This window comes from Psittacula echo, assembly GCF_963264785.1.
Source record: "Psittacula echo genome assembly, chromosome: 7".
Classification (NCBI taxonomy): Eukaryota; Metazoa; Chordata; class Aves; order Psittaciformes; family Psittacidae; genus Psittacula; species Psittacula echo.
The window spans coordinates 56,324,399-56,347,425 of record NC_137740.1 but is presented as its reverse complement, the minus strand read 5'-3'; the positions used below and the strand labels follow the sequence as shown (position 1 = coordinate 56,347,425).

General features: G+C 40.0%; 1 protein-coding gene across 1 annotated transcript in view; it reads left to right on the top strand.

Moving 5' to 3' along the window:
* The window catches only part of TGFBR3 (transforming growth factor beta receptor 3), a gene marked incomplete at its 5' end in the record, with an annotated part of 104,151 nt that overhangs the window by 68,473 nt on the left and 12,651 nt on the right, over nt 1–23,027 (top strand). Inside the window, 10 exons of the mRNA XM_080623449.1 lie at nt 1,726–1,909; nt 7,599–7,767; nt 9,855–10,002; nt 14,286–14,475; nt 15,705–16,030; nt 16,692–16,841; nt 18,627–18,758; nt 18,989–19,156; nt 21,412–21,711; nt 22,528–22,648. Of these exons, the coding sequence (XP_080479575.1) occupies nt 1,726–1,909; nt 7,599–7,767; nt 9,855–10,002; nt 14,286–14,475; nt 15,705–16,030; nt 16,692–16,841; nt 18,627–18,758; nt 18,989–19,156; nt 21,412–21,711; nt 22,528–22,648 (1,888 nt within the window). The remainder of the gene's footprint in view (nt 1–1,725; nt 1,910–7,598; nt 7,768–9,854; nt 10,003–14,285; nt 14,476–15,704; nt 16,031–16,691; nt 16,842–18,626; nt 18,759–18,988; nt 19,157–21,411; nt 21,712–22,527; nt 22,649–23,027) is intronic.

The following is a 23,027-nucleotide window of genomic DNA, read 5'->3' as shown; positions in this document are numbered from 1 at the left end:
AGGGTGTAATTTATGTGTCTACTTTGACAAATATTTGTAGGTGCTAAACAAACTGATGTGTAACATCCTGAAATAGTGCTGGGAGCAAGAGCTCCCGGGAAGGCAGCAGTTGGTTGCTACTAGTTCATTTCCCTAACAGGAACCTGAGCTCAGATAATCTTTGTTAAATAGTTGCAATTGATGCATTTTGTTGTTTAGAAGGTTAGAGAGAGATACTAATAACCATTAGCCTGCTACAATGTGTAAATAATACTCAGAACAGGTTAGAAATTGTTATAATGTATTTTTCACTCTTCCAGTCATCATCATTAATCACTTTGGATTTTCAGTTGGAGGAAAAAATATAATGACAGGGAAAGGGACGGGGGGAGAGAGCAGCTGAGTGCATTAAGCTTCTTTCTATTCTGCCCTTAGGACGGAAAATAGTACTTCTTTCCTGAAGCCTACTGCAGTGGTCTGAAAGTAAGGGCTGTGTTACATCTGGGCAAGCACTGGGCAACACACTACTGCAGGGAGTGTGTCCAAAGAAATCTTTACTGATGCATTCAGACCTGAAAGCTTGTTCATCTTTCTGTGCTTGCTCACTCAAGCACATGTTAGTCGTGACTTGGTGTTTTAGATCTTGGTGGAATCAAGCGCTGATGGAAAGACCAGCCTGAGCAGGGCATGCAGGCCCCAGTCCTCCAGCACCTTGAAGGAGGAAACGGGGAAGTGCGTAGATGAGTGGTAGCTCCTGAGGTTGGGCACATGAAGAAGTGCTCTTCTTTCACTACTTGATATAAGGACCTCTTGAAAGCTGACAAATGTTCTGAAATTGTTAGCCACATCCGTCTCTAGGAGCAAGAGAGCCAAAAGGTTGCTGTTGGCACAATCTAGCTTTGCAATCAATCTGAAACAACTTGTTTTTCTGTTGAGACCAATGCAAGTTGAAGCAGGTCCCAATCTGAGTCTGACCCTGTGCTGTTGCCTTTTCTTGAATGATGCTATTGCCACTCCAGTGAAGTTGTATTTGAAAATCTTAGGCTTTCTTGCAGAACCTGTTACACACCCACTTACTGTTTCTCCATTTTGACTATTTCAAACAGCATTATAGTTTTACCAGTCAAGACCTGAGTTAATGCAACATTTATAAAGATTTTTCCAAAGATGTATAACCCATCTGCTTTACGTGTTAGAATAAAGCAATTTCTTGCTTCCTGTAAATAAAGCAACAATAAATATCTTCCCTTCCTCTCAGCCTTTCTCTTTCCTTACTCTGTGTTTCTCTGTTGGCCTTTATCTGTCACTGGGCTTGGACTTATGTTCTTTCTGATTTAGGAGTTGCTTCAGTACTTCCAAGTTTTAATGAGCTTCACATCCTTGTCTTGCTTCAGCTCCTCAGACCATCATCTTTTTATTCTGTCCTTAGTTTTCCTGTTGTCTTCCTGCCCTCCCCTCGCGCAGTTCAGCTCCTCTTGCAGCACAGCTGTACCACTTGTGCAGCAGGATGATTTTGGACTGTAGCACCCCAGCTGGGCTGAGGGATGCCTCATTTTATAACAACATCTCTGAAAAAGGAATCATGATGCAGATGTGAAAACATGTGAAGTTTAGGCGTTGTTGGAAATAAGCCGTAATCACCTTCAGTGAATGCATGTGGGTGTGACAGATTATGTTGCTTAAACATGCTACCTTGTCTGTGGGGATAAATGTACCACATTAAGACTATGTTTTTATTCCCATCAGGTGTCCTTAGGTTCCATTGTTCAGTTTGAGAAGGGAAATTTCTCCTTGTCAGCAGAAACAGAAGAAAAGCTTTTTCCTGAGAAAAATGAACATCTGCTACAGTGGGCCCAGAAGGAATATGGAGCAGTAACGTCTTTCACTGAGCTCAAAATATCAAGAAACATCTATATTAAAGTAGGAGAAGGTAAACAAAAACAAACCCAACAGAACTGATAAACACTTCTGGATGTTGAGAATGTCTTGCTGTAGTTTTTTGAATCTTTAAATGTAACTCATTTTCTAAGGGATGTGATATGAAAGGGGAAGGCAGAGAAATAAGAGCAAGTGTAAAGACCAGACCTTGGAGTTAGGCATCTTCTAGTGGATTCTGGTGCCCTAATTTTATGCTCGTAAACATGGATGCAGTTGGCCAGAATCTTACAGGAGTCAAAGTTTCACTTTTTAAAAAGGAATAAACTACTCATGGGGATTGTTTGGGTATCTTTTATCTAAAGGACTGAAGTGAAGAACCTGAGGTAGGGGGTAGTTTCTAGAACAACCTGAGTTACGGGGTTGGGGGTTTTTTAGCATTTGCTTGTATAAGGCTCTAGACTACTCTGGACAAAGAATTACTGCTTTCTTCACAGACATAAGCTGGCTCAGTCTGGTGTCTTTCTGTGTTTTCATCCCAAGGAGAAAGATTTCCTGTCCATGTGAGCTGCATGCCAAATTCATCAGGTGGCCTGGGGCAGGTGGGAGAGGACTCCAGCTCCACAGAGATTTCACAGGCACATATTAGGGTAGGGTCTGGGCTGTAGCTCTGTATCTGAGCAGTGTTGGAACAACTTAACAATATGAACCTCTGCAGAACTTTGTCTCAAGCTGGTGCTGATCACATAGCATGTCTCCTGCAGGGGAATTCCACCTGAATCAGTCATAAACCAGGGATAATGCAGGAGCCATGGCTCTTCAGCATTCTGGGAGAAAGGCAGTCGGTTCAGAGAGATTTATGCCCTACTTATCTCTATTCAAGTTTGGGGTTTTTATGGTTAGTAAAAAGAACTTTACAGGGAAAGCAGACCTTCTCTATGATGCAGGATGATTGGGGGTGAAATTTGCTTTCTTGCAGGTGTGGGATATTGTAAGATTTTTTTACCTACTAGCCTGCAATTCACTGGGGATTTTTGTTTTCTGAAGATGTCATCCAAGTTCAGGCCAAAGCACACATCTAGGTTTAGGCTAAAACAAAAGCAGCAAGAATAAATGCTGGTAAAAGTGAACTGGAACTGATTTGCATTGCAGTGAGGGGTTCATATATGTTGAAACTAGTTGTTGTCTTTCAAGAAGCTCAGCAATGGGAAGAGTAGAAACCAATAAAACCTGTGTCAATGTCCAACCTGTACTGGTGGGCTAAGCATTTACTAGCACCAGCAGCCTAATTTAGTAGTGTTTCAGCAGTACTTCCAGAGATGCCCCTGCATAGCTGAACTAGTTGGCTGCAAAAAAACCCACCCCCAAAACCTTCTGTGGAGAAAACATTCTTTTCTAACCACCTGTATCTAATCATTTGATTTCCTGAAGCCTGAGGCTTGCCCCCCAAAATCAGAACATGTCTGTGTTGGCTTTATCCGAATCCTGCCAAATTTGTACAGGATTCCCCTGTGTGATTTTCCTTGGCACCAGTTTTGGATTTTGGTGCCAGAAAATCATTCAGAAATATATTTATTAGCTTATTAAAGTGGTCTTGGAACATACAAATGGAAGTAGTGGTCTCTGCATTGCAGAGATGAACGTTTAATTAGACACATCAAAAAGCAGATAAAATTGTGTTGATTTGCACATCTCCAGTCAAAGCAGGCAGCTAAATAGGAGAGCTTTGCATCATCCTTAGAATGTTTTAAAACATAATTTAATTAAGAGTCAGTACACAAAATGGAACTTGGCAGGTAACCAAAACAGACAGAAGGCTGCTACGAACTAGCTCAGCTGTAACCATGTTTGATTTTGATTTAAATTCTTGGCAGAGGAGTGAATAAGTGTGTATGTTTGGGGGTTATGCATCTGTTTGGGGTGGGGAGAGGGTCAGTTCTTGAACTGCACCAGGCGTGTGAGGAATTCTATGGAAACCATGTGGGATGTGGACCTGGTCTGCTTCTCTGCAGAGTGAGCGATGGAGTCAGTGGATTCCACAAATCTCAGTGTATGCTGATGGACATTCAGGCTTTTCCTACAAAACTCACACTCCTCAAGTGCTTTAGTCAGGTAACCCTCAGCTGCCAGTTTGTGAATCACAGCTTAGTATTACTCATAATTTATAGGTACTCATATAAAGTAGTTCCTTGCTACGTGACCAGTACAGAATTTAATGGCAGTGTTCATGTAATTGTCTACATTTCAGCTTCACTCAACTTAGAAAGATCTGAAGCTGAAAGACCTATAACATTTTAGAAGCGGAGGCTGTAGCTGAATACAGAAAGTGCAAGCCAGAGGACAAAGATCTGAAGAAGGGTGATCTTTCATAGAATAAAGCTGCTGCTTGTGCCTGTGAGACGTGGGTCTCTGAAATCACTTTTGAAGCTGCAAATGAAAGGCAGCTGAGCGAGCTAGCAAACTGGGTCAGGGCCGAGTGCATCTAAATCCTGTCAATTCAGAAAAGTGGTGGTTCAGATACTGCAGGGATGGTGAGCACAGTGAGAATTTACAGGGGCCAGAATGAGGGTTTGGAGGACAGGGGTACAAGAAGTGGGGTTTTTGTTCTTTGTTTGATTTGGTTAGTGAGGCTGATGGCAAAGTGACTGTCATGATAATCGCTGTTAGATTCTAGAAGGCGAAACTGGTCATGGTGAAAGTGATCTTAGTACAGGTTTCCCAGCAGAATTCACTTTAAGGTTTAGTGTGAGGTGTCCCTGCCCATGGCAGGGGGGTTGGAACTAGATGATTTTAAGATTCTTTCCAACCCTAACTATTCTATGATTCTATGCTTCAATAAGATGCAATTGTACAACTCAGGAAGACTTAGCAGTTAGCTAAATGTTACCTAATGCATCCAGTATAAATCCAGGGCAGATGTCCTACCCTGGGGGAGCCTAATTTCAACACATTTCTTAGCTAAATAAGAAAAAAAAAAAAATTATCAGCTGTAACAATAACTATACTGGAAAATATAGTCTTTTTACAGATGGTAACATTCTGCTCCTGTCCGGGCAGAAGCTGAAGCTTCAACCCTGACTCTCAGTATGTAGCCTGTACATACCCAGTGCATGTATCCTGCCCATCATACTTGCTTGATTTAATACTTGCAGGTGATTGCATGGTGTCAGGCTTTAGCCGTATGTCCTGCTGGGGAATGGACACTGCCAAGTGTTTCCACCCTGCCTCTGGAGACCACTGCAGTCCCTTCTCTGCTCCCATTTATACCCTGCCATTAAATGTCAGTTGAGGTTCTGATCTCTGTCATGCTAAGAGCTAGTAAACTGCAAAATACACATGAAAAAGCCCTACCGTCACAGTGGCTGGGGGAAATCCCATATGCCTTGCTTATTCCCAGCTCACGCTTTGAAAGGCAAGCTCTGCTTCGATGGGATTTTTATTGCTGAATCAAGCTGCTACTGGTGCTGTACCTGTTTTGGAGAGTTACACCTGATTAATGGCACTCACTTTCACAAAGACCTCCTCATTTAAGCCAGGATGCTCAACTTTAGCTTAGCTACAGCCTATAGATGGCACCTAATTAGTGCTGAATAGAGCAGTGTCTGTTGCTGTCTGTAAGAAGGAGGTGCTGCCCACAGAAACTCCAGATCCCAGTGTGCAATCCTCTGTCTTCATCTGAGCAGCGTGGCATGTGCTGCTGGCCGCTGTGCACAGCTCCATCACTTGCTGGCCAGAGCCCCTCTGCTGAGGGTATTACAGGCTAACCTCATGTCTGATTCCATACCGGGAGTCTGCGGAGGTTAGAGAGGCACAGGGTCTGTAATGTGACTGCTGGCTGGTTTAGTAAGGTTTTTAACTGATTGCAGACACCTGCAGTCCCTTTCCAAAGTAGACAGCCCTGAAACTAAAAAAGTAGTGTGGTGAGCAAAGAAAAATGAAATAGATCCCCTTTTCTTTTCTGTTCCAGCACAGATCTTGGTAACTGGTACAGATGAGAGTAAATACATTTTGTTAAGGTGGGGAGGAAGTAAATGTGTACATCAAGACAGTTAAAATTTGTTGCAGAAGAAAAGCATGCTATGGAGCAGAGGCCCAGGCTGGGGAGCCTGTGTGCTCGTGGTGGCAAAAACAGCAGTTCTTGAGAGCTCCAGAGATGTTTAATGGAAGTGCCTGGAGCAGGAACCAAATTCTTTGCCATAGCAAAAGATAGCACGTGTGTTACTATCCACAAACTACTCAGAGGCTGTTATTTTATGGCTTGAATTGTGTTGTATGGCAGCTGAGAAGCAAGTACCTAGTATATCCATCTGTGTGTGTATGTACAGATATAAATTCAAGCGCAGTGTAGTCCGTGTGGGATCTTTCTCCATTCTGTGCTGCTGTGGGAGGAGCTGGTCAAAACTGCAGCTGCATTCAAGGCTAATCTGGCAAGGCACATAGCAGATGTTAGAAGAGTGCTTTGCTTGGGCAGTATGAATTGTTACAGCTTCATACAGCTTTCATAGATTCTGTAGGGAAGACAGCAGAGTCAATATTCAAAGGCTACTTTGTGTACAATCAGGAGAAGAAACTTCCCTAATTGTTTCTGCAGAGGCCGGGTTCACCCGTGTCTCTGGTCTCCCTGCAAAGCTGTGTACCACACACAAATACTCTTCAGGGGTGACATTTCAGCTTTCATTTAGGGAGCAAGTGCTAACTGTCGTCTCAACTCAGCTTTTAAGAGCTTTTCCACAGTTCTGCGTGCAACTGTCTTGCTTCTAACTGTAATAGGAAAGCCTTCTTTGTAAAGTGAAGGTCAAAGGGCCAGCCCTTTGGAATTACATTCTTATGGGACTTTGCCTTTGAACATGGTACTTAGTCCTTCTGTGTGTTGTTACAATTCATATGTAAAGCTATCTCAGAAATATAAAGTATTCCCATTCTTCAATGGAAACATTGCTTGGAGTACGGCAGTGTAGGCTGTGCATGAGAACTTTACACCAAGCGACTATGTTTTGTGTTTGGTGTTGTATGCTAGTTAATGCTCATCATCAGCTCGGCAGTTAAAACCAAAAGAGAGATTGAATATCTACTCTAGAATTTCTTCATTTCGGTTAAGGATATTATGGTCAGACTTCTTTAATATCAATAACTGGTTTCATTATTTTCTTACTATATTTTATTTTCCATGCACAAGAGAACTGCAATAGTTCTAGACAGCACTGATACTATACAATATATAGGAAAAATGTATGGAGTAAGGAAATGGAAAATACTTTCTGTGATCTTTTAAATACTTTAAGTTTGTAATAACAAGAATAAAACATTTTCTAAAGGGAGAGGGAATTGATCACATTTTCTGCAGTTAATTTCCAAAGAAATAAATCTTTTAAAGATGCAAGGAACAAATTAAGTGTGTTTTACTCCTTTTGGAAAATGCTCCATGTTTTGCTTCAGTTTTGTTTTCAGATTTCTCTTTCTTGGGATTTTCTTTAATTAAATATTTAAATCCATAAATATAAACTCTTCAGTTTCGAAGTATAACTTTTACATCAGGTATACGTTGTGTTGTTGCAACAGTTATCTCCCAGTCAGTATTAGGCTGATTTGTCATAAGTGCTTATGATAGATAATACATAAACTTTATAGCCTAAAGGCCTGTGTCATAAAATATAGTGCTGCAGTGAAGTAAATGTGCATACATGCATGTAAGCTAATATCTATGTGTAAAGGTGCATATGCTTTCATTTCTTTTCCTCCTTCAGATCAAGTTTTTCCTCCCTCGTGCAACATAGAGAAGAATTTTCTCTCGTTAAATTACCTTGCGGGATACCTACAACCAAAAACAGCGGAGGGGTGCCTTATGTCTCACTTAGTCCAAGAAAGAGAAGTTCACATCGTTGAACTAATCACTCCAAATTCCAATCCATACAGGTAAAATATTGTCTAAATACACTAAATCTGTTTGAAATCACAGCTAAAGATTTTAGCTGTCTATTGAAAATCAACTGAAACTAGCCATTTCAACCTTACAAGAAGAGCTTGGACCTTAGTACTTTGCCTTAAATAGAGATCAGTTTTTCAGTATGTAAAGGTTTTGAATTCTGCTTCATGATCCCAAGATTTTTCTGGATGAGGCTGCAGAGCACATTTCTTATGGACTGTATCCTGTCCCTCTTCTTGCTCACTCAACCAAATTATTCCAAAAATAAGATGAATGAAAGCAGCATCTGACAGACAGTGTTAAAGATGGGACCACTGTATGAGGAAGTGAGAGAGAGGTTAAAAGTAATCTTGACCTATCACAGATAGGGGTAGCTGGCAGCAAGGCCTAGGGCAGTCAACCAGTGGTCCAGAGGTCACAACTGGTCTGTGGTCCATGACAATTGTTCCAGTACGGGTCTGCAGAACCCTAACAGTATTTTCTGTCAAGTTTCCGGTTGAGTTTAATGGATAGTGTGTATTGCAAAAACTGTTAAGAGTTGACAGTGGTCCACTGTCCAAAAAGGCTTATAAGTAGTGGTCAGGGAAAATCACTTAACTCTCTGTATGCAAGAAGAAAAATACAATTTCCTCACGGATCAGGTAGAATTAAAATTCTGTCTGTGTACTGCAGACACTGGATATCCAGCACTGTCTGATTGTACTCCTCGTGTAGTTACATTTGGGCATATCCATTCCATGATGAGACCTTCACCCAGGGAGATAGAGGTGGGAGGGTCTTTGCAAGAAGGGTAACTATCTCATTGCAAGATGGTGAATCCAGAGCCTGGAATATTCGTGCCTATCAACCTTGAGAGAGTAAAAATATCCTGAGGTATAGTGGAAGTGGAGTATAGGTAAACCCAAATGATCTGCCTCTGAGTGGCCTGAGTTGCAGCCCCATTCTGAACACAGCTGCTCTTCAGTGTCAACATCAGGAAGTCCCTTGCAGTGCTGCGCAATGACAGCCCCATCTCTGGGTCCTCTGAGCTTTTGACTTTGGCTGGTAGTACAGTAGGAATTTGTTTTTCAGATGATAACACTGCAAAATGTTTTTTTATTAAAAGTAAAAAAAGTAATAAATTTGTCTTGTGTAGTTTTAGTTTTATCTGTTATTCACAGCTATTTTTGCAAAGTTTATATCCAGAAAGAAACATACAGAAGTTGAGCTGGGCATGTGGAAAACTGCAGGAGGTGAAACAAAGGTCCCAAGATACTTAGTGTACCTTACTTAGTATCGTACTTAGGGATGAGCACGTTCTTGTGACATATGGCCCCATAAGACAATTTGGAAGTAAAGGTTTTTCTATTCAACTAATACTTTGCACGACAAGATATTATTGATGGGTACAAACCCATTTGCTCTACTTATTTGAGTGAGGTCTTAAAAATCTGGATAGTGTTCATCTATTTTCCAGCAAGCAGTAGGCTGGACATCTGCTTTTCTTTTCATTTTAAAGAAAGTATATATCCAGAAGTATTGGAAACTGAATACGCAACTTAATTCTTCAACGCACGCAAGATCCTAAGCAAAGTCATTTCCACAATTTAACTGCCTAGGCAGAGACACTCTTCAGTATAGTATTTGTACAATTTTTTTTGTATTAACCTGTTTAATTTGTCTTTTTTTTTTTTTTTTGGTATGATTTTGAGCTTTAATATAGCCAAAGGAAACTGGAACAGCTATATTTAAGCACTCTCACAGTGAAATAAGAAAACAATATTTACTTTCTAAAGCAAACTGCTAGTCATATAACTAACCTCCTCTCACTAATAGCTGAAATGAGTAGCACAGCTCTTGTAAACAAGAGACCAAAAAATATGATTTATCTAAAAAATATTTTATTTCTGTTGTTATTCAAAATCATTTAAGAGTATGTGGAGTAACAATCTGTTTTGCACATGTTGTGTTGCCTGGGATAATCTCCAGCATTTTAATCAGCTGGCCAGACAGTGGAAACATGATGGATTGGAAGAAGGTTGATAGCTGAAAATTTCTGGCATTCTGGTCTGACTTTCTCCCTATTTTCCACACACAGTGCTTTCCAGGTGGATATAATCGTTGACATTAAACCATCTCAACCAGGCGCCAAACTTGTCAGAGATGTCGTACTTATCCTCAAATGTAAAAAGTCTGTCAATTGGGTTATCAAGTCGCATGATGTCCAAGGAAAGCTGGAAGTGATTGTAAGTTAAGACACCTTCATTTTTTGCAACAGTATAGAATCCATTTAAATGTGATACAGTGCTGGATCACGTTGTCTCTCTTAGCTGCTTTTTTAATTATTAACTGCATTTCAAGGGGTAAAATCAGAAACTATGGGGTTTTTCCTTATTAACTTAATATATGGGCTATTAAGCTGACCAACACATCACAGAAACCAGGTGGTAAAAATGCAAGGATTTAGGGTCTGTGTCTTTTCTGCTTCTGCTGAAGTACCCTAAACACTGAGTTGGATGTTCATCTCCCTTTCTGCTGTTACTTTGGTGAGTGGATGTACAGGTTCATCTCAGAAGTTGGAAAGATGCCTATGAGTGCAGAATGGATAATCCTAGATACATGGCACATACATCCCTGTGGAAATGAAGACTTTTTTAATCCTTCCACTTGTGGTTCTAGTAGTCTTTAGCCCTCTTGCCTGCCAGTACTTCTGTCCCCAGCAATGTTTGTTCAAACTGACCTCACCTCTCCTCAGCCCACAACTAGGAAGCTTTAAAAAAACATAAACCCAGGATCTATAAAGCTAAACTTCTGAAACTATACTTACACATAACTGGAGGTTCTGATGCAGAATGATTTTTGCTACAGGCTTTGTGGCTCAACACCGTTTCTACCAAGAAAATGAGCTTTTCCTTGCTGAGAAATAAATAAATACAATTGGCCTGCTTTTGCAGCCTATAGATGTGTGGCCTGTTTCAGTCTTAAGTGATCAGTTAGGAGCATATTGTACAGTTGAGCTGAATGTTTGCTCAGGACTTCTGGGTGGCCTCCTAATTAAGCTTTGCAGTAACTTGGATGCATTTTCAAACTCCAGCTATCTGTATTAACAAGAATTTTACTTTGCATAGTAGCTTTCTCCCTTTAATGTGTGCAAGGGCAATTCTGACAAGATCAGAAGGCTGCTTAGTCTAAATCTTCTGAGGGGACGGATTGATAGGCAGGATTTCATGCTAGATTTTGACAGTAAGGGAAATAAAAGGAAATAAATTATTGTGCTGATCAGGAAATCGAATGGAAAAATTGTCCAGGGTGGATGATGAAATTCCCTTATGATCTCTGACACATCTTTATCTAATGGAAAGGAAAGGATGTTCTGGTCGTTCTGTAGGTCCTGAATAGGCCTGTTCGTAGGTCTACAGGATAGAGAATTGTGCATCAGTTCACTTCATGCTTGGAGATAGCCAAGTACCATATTTCATATCATAACCAAACATTTTATTTAGATTAAGAAAAAAGGAAAGGAATACTATATATGGAAATGTCAGTATATAAAATACTGTATATTTATATTAGGATTTGTAACTGCCATACTGCTTCATTTGCTATACTGCTTCACTTACAGAGATGCTTCATTTTCTCAATGTGTATTTGTTCTCCTTCATTTAGAGGGGTGTGGGAGAGAACTAAACACCCCCATGTCATTATAAAGCCTGTACATCCAGCATTTAGGATCTCTTCATATCTCTTTTAAGCTGAAGGCCTTTCCAAGCCCAAGTTTAGACAATGCATAATAACATTACTGAACAATTAGGTAATGTTTCACAATGTTCTTTTTATTAGTTGAAGCAGTTCCATGCACTTCAATTTTCCTAACTTCTTGCCCTCAGTACTAATCAGAATTGTCTTGAGGGGATTGGCAAACAGAGAGGGAAAGGTTAGTGCTAAGCTGCCTCAAACTCAGGACCCTAAGTTATTAAGGTCTAAGTTCATAGACAAAGTGAAAAGGACTTTTTGGGTCATCTGGCTCAGCTCCCAGCTTGCTGTGTTTTTGGAAACTGTGAAAGAAGATGAACACAAAATCAAGTAAAATGGGAATAGTTTAAGTAAAGTAACTACATGTGATATAAGCATAAAGCTTTCCTCCCAGGCTGCGTGCAGCTCGTGTGTGCAGTCTGTCCTTCTTCAACCCCCGTGCAGTGCTTGTGTATTTCTGTGCTTGTGTACTCTCTGCCATTCACATTACTTTGGACTCGGTGTCCTTTGAGAAAGCTGTAAGCTGCACAGTGGGCAAAGATGTTGTTCCAGAAAGAAAATAAGTGTGTTGAGGGGCAAAGAGTGAGAGAGGTGAACTGCGCAGAACAAACCCATGAGGGTTTTGAAAGCTTGGAGGGACTCTTCTTTACAGGAGAACAACTGCCCACCAGTTTCTGAAATGGTCTCAGTAGGTTAGAAGGTGGCTTTTGTTGCCTGGTTTTATCTACTGCGAGTGAAGCTGTTGGCAGTGCAGGCAAGTGAAGGCACTTCACTGTTATCTGTTTCTGCAAGCCCTTGTACTTGGTTTTGTTTCATTGAGGCAATGCAGGACTGAATGTTTACAGGCTCAGTATGGAGTGCAGGGGTAAAAACAAGCCAACAAAATGGTCAGGTGCCAGTTAGGACAGTAAAATTCTGAGATAATGTTTATTCAGCTGTCTCCTCATGACAAAAAGGAAAGCAGAGAGGGAGGTCCAGCAAAGTTGGGGTAGCATAATAATTCTCACCAGTCAAAGCTGTGTGGTAATGTGAAAATGTGTGATAAATCACATCCAGATTAGTATCTGTTGAAGAATAAGAGATATTTTTGATCCAAAACAGTAGTAAGGCACTAAAATCAGGATACTTATTACTTCCTTTCTGTTTCTTATCTTCAGTGGCCTTTGCTGGTCGTTGATAACTGTGCTGGTAACAGTATCTTCAAACCAGACACTCTGCACCTAAAATTCTCTTTAACTTCAGTTGTGAAGCTGTGAGTGTTTAAGGGATGTAGAACTGGGTCATTAGGAAGAAATGAGGGAGGGAGCCGAGCGAAAACTGTGCTGTGCCATTCCATCAGGACTCTGTACAAGCTTTATTCACTACTTTCTTCAAAAGCTCCATTTCTGAGGTCAGGCAAAGACGTGCAGCTGAGCTCAGTGATGCTGGGTAGCAGGTCCATACAGTCACTAAGTAAAAGCAATCTGGGCAAAAGAGATTAGTGCAGTCAATCTTTTGATATTCTAGAGTGAAAGAGAATTAAGATTGGCTTACATTGAGGGAAACCAATGGGGATTTAAAAAAATGCAGCCTATATGATGAAGGTAATCAGGCATAGAAGTGAAAGTGCGTGTTGTAGAGCATTCAGTGGTGTCATCTGCATATAGAAAGTGCAGTTCGATCACATGGCAGAAATCCTTGGCAAGTGGGTCGTTGTGCCTTTCCTGCTGTGTGTCTGCTCAGCTTGTTCTGTAGTTGTTGATGTGATTGTTACAGGCATAATAGTAATGTTGTGTATATGAAAATGAATATATATGTATTTAGCTTTGTGTGAATACTAGTTTAAGATGCCAAGCACTTAAAAGCAAGTGAAATATCAGTGAATTTCCTAACTGCCTCTCTAACAGCTAGAGATGCTTCTTATATTTGTTTTACTCACCCATTTGTATGAGGAAATTGGAGGTTTTGCAGAACTTACACAGTAAAATGAAAGGGAGCTGATTATGTGGCTTATCTGTATTCCATGGCCAACTCTGAGGAGCTGTTATTTTTAATGACTTAATGGTAAAACTAACAGGTCAGCAAGCGCATTATGAGTTCACTGTATGAATGAATTTGTGCAAAACTTATATTGTTAATGAAATCTGAAATTTTATTGTGAAGAAAGTGTATGTTTGGCCTTGCATAAATGTATATGCTCTTGCTTATTGCTCTATTAAGAGTTGAATTCAGTCCTGTTTAACATACTCAACATTTTGCAGGAGACACACAGCATGAAGCTCATTCAGAGAGGCACAGACTATCCTCGATTCCAGCTGACTTTAAAGCATTAGCTGGTATCAGCTCTCTATTTCATGAGCATGCTATGTTTTGCCTTCTTTGGTAATGCTCATTTGAACAAAGGTTTTCCCATGTGTAGCTTAAGTAATGCTCTCCTCAAAGAAATGAAGGGGGCATTTGAAAGAATCAGTTGTCATCTTGAGTTCCCCTTACCTCAGAAGTCATTTCAGCTCAGTTTTGAAGAAAATACAGACTTAAATATGCCTTTGTCTCATTAGGGATTAGCAGTTCCGAGCTACCTTGATTTATTGTACTCTTGGCAGAGGCTGGGAGGAAGGGGGGCCTTTTCTCCATGTGTGCAGCAGTTCTATGCCTAAGGTGGCAGAGTCTGGTTTATTTCCCAGGTGTTCTCACTTTGCTGTTACTTAATAGAGTAAAAAACCATGTTCTTTCAGTGTCACTATTCCGTTTTAATTATCCTTAAATGGTAAGTCATGAACCAAGTTTTTCTTTGCAGACATCAAATAGCATTGGCTTTGGAAAGGAAACAGAACGATCCATGAGCATGAGTAAATCAGTAATACCTGATCTTCCCTCATCACATGAGAGTTTGATCAAGTGGGCTTATGAGCATAACTACAGTCCGGTTATTTCCTACACAAAAGCCCCTGTTGCTAACAGATTTCATCTGCAACTTGAAGATACAGGTACGCTTGAAATGGACTTCTAGCATATAGAAAATAGGTCTTGTATTTCCAGGAATATGATGATTTGAAAGGTGCTTTGTCAGTTGTTGAGGGTTGCACTACTTTCGTTACTCATCATCAAGAAAGTTGGTGTTGGAGCATCTATGAATGCTGGTTAAAATAAGTATTCTGTGGCTTTTTGTTGAGAAAAATCCAGGCAAATTGTGTTATTTCCTGAAATTTTAGTGGAATTAAATGGTTATAGTTCATCCAGCTCACAAGCTGTTACAGCTGACCATGCTCAGCCTTCACTGCAGTGGACTTCAGTAGCTGGATATCTTGTAAGTTAATAAACGCAGCTTTGGTTCTATAATATTTTTTCCCAAAAGTGTGAGCATAGTATTTCCTTGAGATAATTAAATAAACTTTTAAATTGCTGTCAGACAAAACTGTCTTACCATAAAAATCTGAACAAATTGAATAAATACAACCCTTAAATTAGTTATTTGGCCGGAGTCATTGCTGATGTAAAAATATCTGTGTGCATTGAAGCTAGTAGAGCTGCATCTGCTTATTCACTACTTCAACCACTAGAAGTGTTGCTTAGCTGGTTTGATAAAGCTGATGTTCACATCAATTTTATCAATTGCACTCTCTTGGGTTAGAGATAAACTACCTGCTTGGGGTGGGTGTCGAGACTTCTGTCGTGAGCAGTTGCGTGTTTAAGGCAGCAGATAGTGTTCTCATTTACACAGTATAAAGTTAAGCCTCATTTAACTTCACTTTTTTTTTTTATGTAAGTAATTCCACAACTGTGGAGTGACTGAATGTGTGATGTATTTCATGTCATGGTTTGCACTTAGGCTATTTCAGCAGCAGTAAACTAGAATATTTTCTAAATGGGGTGTTCCTTTTACTTCTGTGGTTGCCTTTTGCATATAATAGGCCCACTCCTCAAAGTTTATTTTCAGCTCCTGGTGAGGCAGATTTCTAGCAGGGACTAAAATATACCAAGATCAGATGTCACAATAACAACTAAACCCTTATTGGAGGAATTGTGGCTAGATATCTGGAAAATACAAAGATAGTGCTTTAGGCGTCCTTCAGGAACTTCTTTTCTGGATAATATTTTCTTCTTTTTTTGTATGAAAATGATTAGTTCTGAATGCTTTCAGGAAAAATATCTAATAACCTAATGTTTTCCCTTTTTTATTTTTTTTCTTCATTTTTTTCTTCATTTTTTGTTTTAGAAGAGATGAATGATGAAGAAGATCATTCCCTTCCTCCGGAGCTGACAGAATTGCTGGGTGCTAACCCACTGCCTGCCCCAAAGAATCCTGCATTAAGTGATGGCCTGACTTTTCCTTTTCACATTAACAGAGGAAGACATGACACAGTGGGAGAAGGAATCTTCCCATCCAGGGATTCAGTGGATACATTAATAAATCATGATTTTGAGCATTCCCTCTCAAAACGTAAAGAACCTGAAGAGGTTCAGGGAAGTGCTGATATGGCCTTGTCAATAAAGTGTGATGACAAAGTCATGACAGTAGCTGTAGAAAAAGACTCTCTGCAGGTTGGTGTGGTCTCTTTTTCTCAAATTTGGGAAGGCTTTTCTGAGCAGATAATTTTATTTGTATTTTGATAATAAAAAATAAACATTCTAAGCTCTATATCCATCACCAGCCAGCCTCCCAGAAAAGAGTTTGGTGAGGAAACTGTAATATAGTTGTAACTCAAGTCATGTTTCTTCTTCCCAACAATCAGGTAGTTCGTAGAGGGATTTTCTGATTAAAGCTTTGAAGGGTTGGTTTGTCAGAAAACGACTATACTCAGCCATCAGTCTGGTTTTAATTTCTGTAGTACAAAGAAGCTGCTTTTGATAGCTGCATGAGACCTGAATAGATCTGTCTTTACCATCTCCTAGCTGACAGGTTGCTTGTGGCCATTGTGGAAATGAGCCTGACACAGACAGCATTTTTAGCTCATTTCAGACAAAACAGAGTCAGCATTATTAATCAACAGATTAATAATGAACCTGTTGTTTTTTTTGTTCCATGTTACATTTATTCCCTGTCTGTCTTGTACAACAGCATTTTGAGAGTGACCTTCCCTGAATGTCAGTACAATGAACTTCACTTCCTCCTATTAGCAGTCATGGGCGGTAGTCTGAGCTGCAGTTTAAGCAAGAGCCTAACAATTGTGTTTCAGCCACTTACAAAGCACCTTTGTTTCAGGCTAGTGGCTACACAAGGACAGAACTCTCGCTGTTGGATCACTCTTGCAAAGCCAGGATGAATGGTACCCATTTCATTTTGGAGTCTTTGCTGAACAAATGTGGGACTCGGACAGCATATATCTTGAACAAGATTGTTTATTTTAACTCTGTGAGTATTTTACAAAGAAGAGCCTCCTGCAATGCACATCATAGTGATACAAGGACAAGGAAGCCATTGTAGTTAGCTTTGGTCTTAGCAAAAGGGATGCATCCAGATCTTTTCCTGTCTAGCTCAAACCTAGTTGTAGTCACAGTCCCTGTATTCAAGGAGGTATGAAGGCTGCACATTCAGTGTGCTCCTGTGGTCAGATAGTATTCCAAAGGAAAAAGGAGGAGTTGGAATGAAATACCATTACAAAACTGCGTGACTGCAATTTGAGGATCATCCGTACCAGTCTCAGAGAAGTTGCACCAGCTTTTCCTATGCAGCTTTGATGTACCTGTACATAACAGTACTACATAGCTGTAAGGAGAAATAGGAATGAAGTTTTGTGATTGCACAAAGCAATACCATTTAATTCATATGCTGAATTACTCACTAATTCATTATTTCATCAAGTGAAACTTTTTCTTCCGAAATTGCATGTGAAAAAGGAGAAGATATTATTTTTGTATGCTTCTCTCTTCTAAATTGGATTCATATTTGCTATCAGTTGATGTACACGATGAAGGGATTCTTGAGTGCTCTGAATGAGTGATGATGCTAAGGAGCCCAGTTAAGTTCTAAGCAACTGCTTCCAGACTGACTCAGCTTATGCGCTTGAGTACAGTGCAGCTAATCTGGGTTAGAAAGTAATGACATGTTTCTCATACTGAGCTTTCCAGTACATAGAATTAACCTCAGCAAACGATGGTCCAACCCAAACACAGCTAAGGCAATCTGATCTGGCCTTGCCTGGTTAAAAAGCATTCTGTACTGGCAAGTCTGTAGCACCTAACTTTAGAAACAGTACCAGACCAAGACTGTGGATAGAAAAATCTCCAAACTACAGAGTAGCACAGGTCTAGAGTTAAATACTGTTATTGCCCTTATATTATGGCCCAAACTAAAATGGGTATTTGCCTCTTGTCCTTTCTGCATCACATCTTCTAGTGGTCTTGGCTACTCGCTGACACTCCAAAACATGCATGGTATCTTTCAGAATTTGGAGCATTTCTCCGAAAAAAGGAGCACCATGCAGTGGACTCTCAAAGAGTGTATATGTCACTTCTGAGCAGTTGCTCAATGGCCAAGAAAACCAAGATGAAGTTCTGGAGGGGGGAGGGAACTAGCTGAGGATCTGTAGGGCTTACAGCAGCAGAGTGCAGAACATTGGAAAGCAAAAAGAGGAATTGTCAGGTGAAGAAATGGAGAAGTGTGTAAAGGAGGATGAAAAGGGAGGGGGAATTCAGTAGTAATTCAGAGAAAAACGAAGGAAAAATGAAGAAAGGGATATGGTGGGTTTAGGTGTACATCTCTGAAAAAAATAGTCAGATGACAGGAGAGAAAATCTTTTAATGACCCGAACACTTGCAGTGATTTTCCATGAGTGCATTAAGGAAAACTAACTTGCAGAAAAAAACACTTTAGAAAGCCATTTCTTTTTTCCGTGTTGGTTATAGGAATACCAGAAATAGAATGGAAATGCTAGGCTGCTCATTCAGACACTAGCACCAGACTGGTGTCTTTGCTGGCTCTGAATTCTGGAAAAAAAACTAAGGAACATTCTCTAAATAGACCCTACATACCTTACATGCTCATCACAAGGCTGTTTAAGACATGCTTTTCACTATCTGCTTAGCTGGTGCACTTCTGGCCTTTGTATTGTTCTGAAGAGAGAAGGAAATAATAACCATGAAGAGAGAGTGCTGAGTTATCACCTAATTTTATGCATTTGCAATCCCTTTTGTGCAGATTGTCATTCAGCTGTCATCACCAGCTGAAAGCAGTGGCTTTGATGATGATGACATGGAATCAGGTGATAATGGATTTCCAGGGGATGCTGATGAAGGAGACGTTGCTTTCTCAAGCTGGCCTGAAATAGCGGTATGTCCCTCTTGGGTTTGCACCTGACACTAGAGAAATGCCTAGTGTACTAGGCACTTCACAAGAAATCACATTAATTGTATAGCAATTCATTTGTCTTTTAACACATTTCTCTTATATTGCTTGTGGCCCTATTGAAGATTTACACTGTATTGTACACTTCAAATTTGTTCTTATCCAGCTACCACCCCTGACTGAGGATGTTATTGTGTTGGTTTGTTTGATTTCAGTTTAATTGCACGTTGCATCGGCCAGAGGATGACAGAAGCATGTTTTGGCCTCCTGAACCACACATCACCAATGTAACCTTCAACATGGAGCTCTACAGAACAGATCTGTTCCTTGCTCCCTCCCAAGGACTCTTCTCTGTTGCTGAGAATGGGCCAGTATATGTAGAGGTAACAAACTGAAAAAGGCTTTCAAACCAATGGAAACGGTTTGCAAGGCCATGCAGCTGCGCCAGATCCGTTCTTGTCAGTTGAAAGGTCTCGTTGTGAAGTTGCTTTAGGCAGACAAGCAGGTACTTTAGTGGCTGCAAAGAACAGAAACTGTGGGGTAAGAAGCAGGGCAATCTATTTTGGGTCAAAACCAAGGGATTCCTGCAAAATGGGTGAATTTAGCAAAGTAAATGGGTCATTCTTGCCAAATCTGCTTTTCTGTGCAGAATTTCAAGGTGTTCTCTGAGCTCTTCTTCTGAACTGGCATTTCTTGATGAAGACTTCAGAGTTCACGTTATTCGGCGATATGGCTGAGAAACTTCAGACCAATACAGTCAGTATTTTGGGCTCATAAGACCAGGAAAATGAGGATGTTGCCAGAAGCAGTGCTGTGCCATGTTCCCCTTGCCCAAAGTAGCTCCTCTTTGGGAGCCCATGTTGCAGAAGTGTAGTTGCCCATTTGACATTGGTGCAGTTTTCATCATTGTTTCAATGTATCGTGTCTCCTCCCCGTTCTCTACCCAGTGGGAATATTTAATGCAGTTGAAGCAAAAATGTGTTGTGTTCAGTTAAGAATATGGGGTTTTTTTCATTTGGACAACACCAGCTGCTTCCTTCAGTGATCTGGGATGAATCCCCGTGGCTCCAGGCCCTCTGGATTTGACCAGTTCTGGAGCTGTTTATTCAGACAGATGTTCTGATTTCTTCATCACCTGTCCTGGCAGAAGCCTTTATTTTCCCTGCTTCTCCTTATTATTGCACAGTGGAAGACCTGTATCAGTTTTGAACTTTTGTGATTCTATTTTTAGCTAACACAGACTTCTTTTTTATTTCTGTTTCTGTTTTGCTTTTGTTATTAATATACATAATTCTTTTGGTCAATAGATTGCTTAGGTCACAACCTGTAAGAACTCTATAGCTCCCTTTTGTTTCTCTGCTAGAAATGTTTCTTTGTATTTGAATCTTTTGGGTTTTTTTCTTCATCTTTGTTCTCTTCTGTCATTTTGTTACCACATTTTGGTCTCACTATCCTCCTTAGTTCTCTTCTTTCCTTGAAATACCATTCCTCCCTTTATTTACCTGATGGTGTTTCATGATAGTGTAGCATGCATGCCCTTGACATAATCTCTTTTTAAACTCGTTTATGCCGTTAGCTTATTTAACTGTCAGTATCTGTGACTTGACTTTCATTCATCAGTCTTTTATTTCTGTTCATTTTAGAAGATGGTCTTTCTTGCTTAGATGCTTCAGCACATCCCTTCATTTGTAATTTGATTGCTGTTCACATAAGGGAGAGAAAAAATGCCTTTATTCATTGCACAACTCATAGCATCCAAAAATTTCTGTACAGACCACAGAAAACTTTGGCAGGCTCTTCCTTAAATATACACGCAGCACATCAGGATTAAGTGCACATAAAGCACATTTCTTCTAAGAAGAAAATAATTTCTTGTGTAACTGTTTTCATCAGGCAGTGTTAATAGTTGAGGCACAACACTTCTGTTGTTTATTAAGACCAACATGCTTCATTTGTCACAAATTCCATTAAATTTTTGCCCCTAATTATTCTGTAGCATTTCTTGCTTGCATTCCAGCCCAGCTGAACAGCATCAGTGTCCCGGAAGTTTGCAGTCATTTTTCATAAAGGAATATGAATTTCAGACTTACAATAAACTAAAAGGATCCTTTAGGAGGCTCCCCTGCCCCCTGAGTCCAGGAATGCCACCCACATGTCAGACCATGACCTCCTCTCTGCCTCTGCATTCCTCTCCTGGCTGGGGGTGGCTTCTCTGCTGTGTCTGTTGCCTTTCTTTTTTTGCCTGTTTTCATTAATGTTTCAAATGGATACAAGGACCTGGAATTAGTAATCGACTTCCATACAGCTCTGTTCCAGCTTGTATGTCTAAGGGAAGCAGAGCCATCTCAGGTGGCAGTTGCAGGCACTGTGTGTCTGATCTAGACTGGGGTTTAGTTCTGCTTTCAGAAAGATAAGGGATTGCTGTATTTAGGCACGGTTGTGCGGTTAAACAGCTGCTGGTTTTGAAACCACAGCTTTTCTGTCTCGCAGTTTGACAGCCTACCCTTAACATTTAGCCTTCAAAATAGTTCAGATTGGAAGTGGCACTGGAAAACTGCTTGAAAAATTGTTGAAAATATTAATGAAATGTGAACTGAAAATGCAATTTCTGACATCTCGCTGCCTCTCTTTAATGCAGGTGTCTGTGACTAAAGCTGACAGATCCTTGGGCTTTGCCATTCAAACATGCTTCGTTTCCCCATTCTCAAATCCCGATAGAATGTCTGACTACACCATTATAGAAAACATTTGTCCTAAAGATGAATCTGTTAAATTCTACAGCACTGAGAAGGTGAACTTTCTGATACCATATGCACAGAAGGACAAAAAGAGGTTTAGCTTTGTGTTTAAACCAATATTCAACATCTCACTGCTCTTTCTTCACTGTGAGTTGACTTTGTGTACCAACAAAGATAAAGATACTCAAGGACTGCCAAAGGTCAGTAATTTATTGAAGTCTTAAGTTTCTGATTTAGGTGAAAATAAGAGATTTTTTTGTCATCTGAACTTTGAAGTGAATAAATGTTTTTTCTGCAGCATTGATGTCATGAATATTTTATCTCTAGGGTCAAGGCTTTAACAAGTAAGACTTGTGATGCTAAGCATTTTGACTGCGTGATTTACTGTTTTTGTTTAAATTGTATTAGGTGGTTACATGGGATAAATAGAAATTGCTTTTTATTATACAAGTGGTTCAAATTTATCTTTGCTACCTAAAATCCAGAGCACAATGTTACCTTTAATTTCCGAAGACATGCAAAATACCAGCTAATACTGCGATCTGACTGCTACAAAAGAGAACTGCCAAATTTTCTTTATAACTAATGGAAGTAGCTGTAAATTAGTTGTTGAAGAACATATTCTAAGAATTTGGAATTTCGTTGGGATTTATGCACGTTCTCCTTAAAATGTTTTGTTTGGAGTTTTTAAAGATGACTTTCCAATGTTGATCACGAGGTGGGAACTACAGTTTTGGCTACCAGATTTTTAAAAACAGATTTATCATAAAATAATTGCTACTCTTCAAGTTCAATAGTAACACCTGTCATGAAGGTTAGAGGATCCTTAATGAAGGCAAAGGTTGTGTCCTGAAGCACAGCTAAGAATTACCTTTGTCAGTACGTTATATGGGGTTGTTTGGAGGTTGTCCTCTTTTTTTGGTAAAGAATATAGGATAAAACTGATGATGGGGCAACTGTGGAGCTGGCAGTGGGTGACTCTCTCTGACCTCATGCACTGCTTCTTCCACTTGCAGTGCATTCCTCCTGATGAAGCTTGCACTTCTCTCAATGTGGATATGATTTTGGCTATGATGCACAACAAGAAAACCTTCACCAAGCCCCTTGTTGTAGTATCACATGAAGGAAAACCAGAAGGTATGAAAATGAGCTTGTACTGTTGTATAAGATACAGCTGCTTGAAATAAAAGGGTGCTCCATATGGCATTGTATGATCTTATGATACTGTGTTTGTAAGATGTAACTAGTTGAGACATCTCCCTGGCAGCAATCATCGTGGCAGTTCATTGCTGGTTTTTGACTGTCGTTACTATCTCTGGGCATGTGGTTTTGACAAGCATTGTGGAAGGAATACCATCCTACACCAGTATGGTTTTCAGAAGTATGAATATTTATTAATAGCACTTGCAGCAACTTCTAGTTGGCCAGAGATCAAAGGCAGTACTCTTCTCCCTGTTGTATGATTTCTTTATTTTGCTTGTAAATACATATTTAGGAATAACACCAATGGAATTTC